The 6,000-nt window shown below is 45.0% G+C and overlaps 1 protein-coding gene across 2 annotated transcripts in view; it reads right to left on the bottom strand.

Moving 5' to 3' along the window:
- Positions 1-5,785, bottom strand: part of SOBP (sine oculis binding protein homolog) — a 99,939-nt gene extending 94,154 nt beyond the window's left edge. For both annotated transcript variants that reach the window (XM_009961945.2, XM_086461319.1), the window contains exon 1: positions 5,690-5,785. In XM_009961945.2, the coding sequence (XP_009960247.1) occupies positions 5,690-5,785 (96 nt within the window). The remainder of the gene's footprint in view (positions 1-5,689) is intronic.
- Between the last annotated feature and the right edge of the window lie 215 nt (positions 5,786-6,000).

The following is a 6,000-nucleotide window of genomic DNA, read 5'->3' on the forward strand; positions in this document are numbered from 1 at the left end:
TATGATGTGAAAGACCAGCACACCACAAAAACTTTGCCCATCATCAATAAAATCCCAAGCCAGCAATCATATTGGTAAGCTGCGACCCTTGAGCCCAGAGTAAATCCCAAAGGGAGCCCTGCAGGGGTCCGTGGATTTCATTGCAAAATCACAGCATGGAAGCTAATTTCACCCTGCCTAGGAAGCGATGATTGGTCCTCTGTGGGGAAACCAAGAGACTGAGCCCCAGTGCCGCTCACAGCATGGGCCACATGGGCCAGCGTCAGAGCTGAGAAGACAAGCACAGAAATCCTGCCCCATGTCCTTCTGTGCTCACACCTCCACGCCACACTCGGCCTCTTGGGTGTGCACCAAGCAGCCAGGCTCCCGAGGCTGTGCTGGAAACACCGATAACCTCTGCAGCTGCCAGCGCACCCAGGCAGCAGGTTAACATCCCACCGGAGCCAAATCTCCTGCGCTCCTCTAGCTGACAGTGCAACATCACAGCTGTCTAACTGCCAGGGCATTCACCACCACTGCAGCATGACCAGTTCACTCCTGACAAAAAATCTGGCACAAAACTGCTCCAGTGACCCCAGTCCCACACCATCACCAAAGCCCTCCCTAATAAACAGCAATTCTTTTTTTGCTCCCCTTTTTTGGTACACTCCCCCTCCCCCCAAAGTCCCAAACTGCTTATCACCACTGCAGGGCAATGTGTAATTTGCATGTTTTAACTGTATGATTTCTCTATTCTTGCACTATACAGAAATATCCTCCCTCCTGGAAGAGCCAGGATAACTAACTAACTATTATGCTCCTTGGTATTTTGACTTGAATTTGCTTCCTATTCACAAGAAAGATGAAGAGTGTGTTGACTCGCCAGACTGTGGTTTCTCTCCTTCGCGAGACTGACTTATAAGCTAGGCAGTAAAAACATAATCACATTTATTCCCGCTTTAGGATTCATTTCATCGTAACAGTACACCTACAGCTCCATTTTTTACATTGCAATGCACCACCTTCCCAAATCTTTGCTAATTAATACATTCTGAAGCTAAGCCACGCTTCTCTTTCCATCTTAGACCTCTTGCCTTTCCTTCTCTGTGAACCTTATTCACAGGGGGCAAGGCCTGGCTTCACCGAACGAGGCCTGGCAAACACGGAGGCAGGAAACGCAGGGGAGAATGAGTCTGTCAGACTCATTTTCTTCTAGGTTTTACTGCTGAATGTTTATTTCAGATCTGGGAGGAAGCACAGTGACTCCATTCCATTTCCTTGCCTGCATAACCCACTCGGTGCAGAGCCCCACAAATTCACTTTTCACTTTCATTGCACCAAGGAAATAGAAACGTTTCTCTAGTCACAATACGAACTTGGATATTTTTTTTTTAACCAGACCTCATTTTCTTTGCTTATTCATGTTGTCGCCATATTGAATTTTGTGTTTAGACCTTCATGCTATCAGAAAGCAAAATTTCTTGATGCTTTAATTTCTTTCGCCATCCCACATACACAGTTGGTTCTGCAATACCCACTTTGTCTGGGGAAGCACTGTTTCTGCAGCGGACAGGCAGGTGAGGCTCCCGGTGCAGACAACACAACTCCCTTTTGCAGCCATCCCACAAAACTCCATCCACGCAGACTCCACAAAAAAACCCTCCACCCCTGTCTCCTGAAATAGTACAATTGATAAACTCTGTCTGCTTTTCCACTCTCCTGAAGACATTATTTGCTTTTCAGGAGAGAAGGGAGGAGTTTCCTTGGAATCTTCTGAGCGCTCTGGCTTGCTCCAGGCGCAGTGCTGCTATGCCTGCTTCACCGCTTTCCTCCTTCTGACAGTAGTACTTTTAAATGCCAAACAGGGAATATTAAAACACTAAACTGAAAGATCTTCTGATGAGTTTACTATTAAACTATAACAGATGGGGCTGTCTTAAGCTCTAGGCATCAGGAACGAAGCCCAATTTTAGACACAAATTAGTTACTGGGAATATTTATAGATGGTAAACTCCTTGGGCACATGGAGCAGCCCTGTGAAATTACAGTGCAAATTAATTGCTCACCTTTCAACTGACAGAGACACGTGGATACGCTGTCTTGTTTGTTCAGGAGAACTTCCAGTGCAATCCAGTACTGGATGTAACTTCATTTCACAACATTGCAGAGCACCTAGCTGCTCCTCCTGAGCAGCACTGCTGCCTGGCAGCAGGACAGCAAATGGAAATAAGCTGAGGAGGGATGGATGGGGAAGCCATCACTGCACCTTGACAAGTGCTTTCATCAATTAAACTGTAAAAAATATTTTGGTCTTAAAATAGCACTGGGTTCCCTGATTGCGATAGCTTTGCATCTATTACGTGTTCTGTTATTCATCAGCGAGTGAGAAATGGCACTGAACTGAATTTCAGAATAACTATCTGCTCTTCTTCCAAAGTGTGAGATGAACAATCCTACCTCTGGAAGAAAAAAAAATGGAAAGTATCATCTGAAGGAGGAAGGAGGACAAAAGAATAAAACAACTAGAAAAAAGAAAGAGAGGCTGTGAAGGTCACAGTGAAACAAAACAGTTCCTCCTGAGTATATTTTTCATTGAAATGTAATATCAGAAAACTGTGCAGAGCCATGTAGTTTTTGCACACAACACTGTATCAAATTAAAATTTGTTATAACCATCATGTACATTAGGTTAGTGGTAACAAAAATGTAACCTAATATCCGGCATAAGGAAAGAGCAAGCAACCTAAATATCCATCCAGTCATGATAAAACCGAGCTGTGACACTACTGTTGGAAGACACCAAACCCAGTGGTTAGGTGTTGTGATCCTTCTCGAGTAAATACTTGACTGTATCAAACAGCAAATCTTGAAAGAAGTCTCTGTGATGAGGTAATTTTATTGCTCATTCATAGTGCCCTGCATTTGCTGTACTTAAAATAGATGCTTGTACCAATGGCCTTTTTATTATCTGAAGGGGGGAAAAAAAAAAAAAAGCAAACACATATACACCAGTCCTTTTTCTTTCTGCTAGCAAAGGGAGGCAATTCGATCCAACGTGGGCTGAAACCTGAGTAGGTCACTGTACACCATGATAAAATTCCCTAATCCCTGAGCCAAATTTCCCTGAGGGGGCCCTCCTACTTCTCCTTCACTTTCCAAGTTGACTTTTCCATTCCCTCTCTTGTCTTTTCCTCCCCTTCATCTCTTTCATTTCCCCTACCTTAAAGCCTTGATATCTGATCTGCTGCTGATACTCGGGTTACAGTTTTTACAGCTTAGGCTGTCTATTGCTGTATACATTCCTTTCTTTCTGCTCTGCCGTGATTACTTACCAGAGCTTATTTTACACTGGTCCAGATGAAAGCAGTTCAGATGAAGGGAAACAGTCAGTCTGTTTGAACATTACAGATATGAACCTACACAAGGGCACATTGTGCTCCCTCTGTCATTTCACTGCAAACATCTTGCACAGTGTAACCAATTTGTTACATTATTGTATTCCTCGGGTTTATGAAGAACAACTAGACATCTTAATTCATCAGTAAAGAAAAAGTAAATGATCACCACAGGATTTTAACTTTCTCAACCAGTCAAAAATTCAAACCACTTTTTTTTTTCCTCCTTCCTCTCTTTCCCCTTGTTGGATGATAGCAGCCAACTGTCCTACTGAAAATGCATAGCATATATAGCATAGTTTACATTGAAAGGTGGCCTGTGTTTTGTGACAGGTTCTGCCACCAGCTATCTCGCTCTTGACCAGGAATCACATTGGTTCAACGTGCTGTTTCTACTTGCCTTTATTTTTTAAGTCAGCTGAAATCTTGAGGTTTCTAACCTTAAGCAGCTACCCATGATTAAAAAAAGAGAAACTCCCTACAGGAAGGCTAACGCCAGCTCTTAATACCAAAGCATTAGTTTAAAATTGTGTAATTTTTCTCCTTCACACAATGTTGTTTTTGTTTCTTCCTCACCCTTTCAGACAAACATCTGTTATACTGTAGAAGAACAACTATCTCCCAAACCGCTGAGTGTGCCTGCAGCCAAAGTAAACAAAACAAACCCAGAGGATCCAGCACAGTCAGCCTTTATATCCAGCCAGGATAACATTTCACATGTTTTGATTAAAATTAGCTAATTTGTAATTCTAGAACCTATGAAACTTAAAAGCTGCAATCCATATAGATCGCATTAGGCGATGCTCTAAGGGGCCAATGCCCCATACTACAGACCTCGGCAGCCCTCAAAACTATGTGGGATTACAATGAGCAATGACTCTTTGGTGCCTGCACAGAGCCCTCTCCGAAAATAGGATGTGTCATACATCTTGCAAAGAATAACACTGCTCCTCAGGACTTGAAACTAGTACGGTTTGTTTCCAAAGAGATGCACCAACACGTTAATTTGTCCATTCCCCTAATACTACTCTTGTCCACATTTCCATTTGATGTTCATGCAGAACTGTGTACATGCTCATTAGGCAGGCAGCAGGAGCAAGAATGCCTGCCTTGGGCATGAAAGGGCACCTAACCGAAATTAGTGGTGTGCAAAAGGAGGGAGAGGGGAGGGGATTGTGCATTCCCGTTTCATTTTATATGGGGAGATCAATGCTCCGGAAAGCAAAGATATTTTCACTAGACATCATGCATATTTATATACTCGCCTATATAGTATGCATACTATGCGAATGTGTGACATTTTCCAGGCAGTCCTCCACTTACAATCAGCCTTTCAATAAATGACATATTCAAATTAAATGTCAGCAGCTTTATCTCACAACCAGACTATGCTGTTTCAGTCACTTTATCTGTACATTAAACAACAACAACAACAAGTTCAGCTAAAGTCTCGCAATACGTTGTTCCGAACTTTGGGGAATCAGAGACGTAAAACAAACAGACATGTAACAGCCGTGGAAAAACAGGCGCAAAAAATAGGACCAGTCAAGCCCCGAGCAGCGACCTAATGATAAAAGGAAGTCCCGAAATAATGTTTTTGTGCAATCGCAGCCATCCTAACATCTGGAGCAGCCGCCTCAAGCGCTACCTCCAGAGCACAGCTGGACTGGCACCGGTTCCTATCAGGAACACCGCACGATAAATACACTTCCATCAAAAGCAGCCCTCGGACAGCCACCTTCCAGCATCACCTCCGCGATGAACTGCGAAGCGGAGCCCGTAAAGCACAGGAGGAGGCGAGAGGGAGAAGGAAAGAAAAGGGGTCTCCGCGCCTAAGTGCGAGAATGATGCGCGGCTCAGACCGTAACATTTCACTTTGACAATTTAATTACACAGTTGCAGCTAGCTACTGAAAAAAAAAGGAGAGAAATACAGTGTTTAAAAGAGGTCCCTTTCTTTCCTAACTTTAGGGCTTCCCAGCTACCTGAGGGGATTCCTATGGGAAGAAAAAAAGAAAAGAAAAAAAAAAAAAAGAAAAGAAAAAAAGGCTTATCAGTGGCACCCAAGGAGCTTAGAAGCCCAACGAGGGAGAGTTATTTTAAAAAAATAAATAAATCAAAGCTGGTCAATGAACAGGATTTGCAGCCTGTGAATTCGTCTCTGTTTTCAGCCCAGGAGGCGGAGTTGAGACACATTCAGTGCATCCTACAAAAAAAAAAAAAATGACAAGAGATCCTTTCTTATTTCATTTCCATGCACGGAGGCGGGGGGGCGGGGGGGGGACCCCCGCTCCCTTCCCCATCACAGGCACCTACCTTCATCTCCTCGTTGATCTCCCGCTTCACCGGGTGAGCCGGCTTCCTGCTCCTTTTATTTTCGGGAGGTCTCCCTTCTTTCTCCATTTCTGCCATTTTTTGCGCCTACTTGGTGGTGGAGATGAAATGGCTGCTGGTGCTCTGGGGGGGCCGGGAGGGGCGCGGGGGGGGGTGCGGCGGCGGCGGCTCTCAGTGGTGGCAGGCGGCGCCGCGGAGGGCCCGGGGGGAGCGCGGCGGCGGTGGCGGTGGCGGCGGTGGCGGGCGGGCGGGGGTCGCGGGCGGGCAGGGGCGCGGGTGCCCCGGCGAGTCAG

The sequence above is a fragment of the Leptosomus discolor genome, chromosome 2 (genome assembly GCF_034619465.1).
Source record: "Leptosomus discolor isolate bLepDis1 chromosome 2, bLepDis1.hap2, whole genome shotgun sequence".
NCBI lineage: Eukaryota > Metazoa > Chordata > Aves > Leptosomiformes > Leptosomidae > Leptosomus > Leptosomus discolor.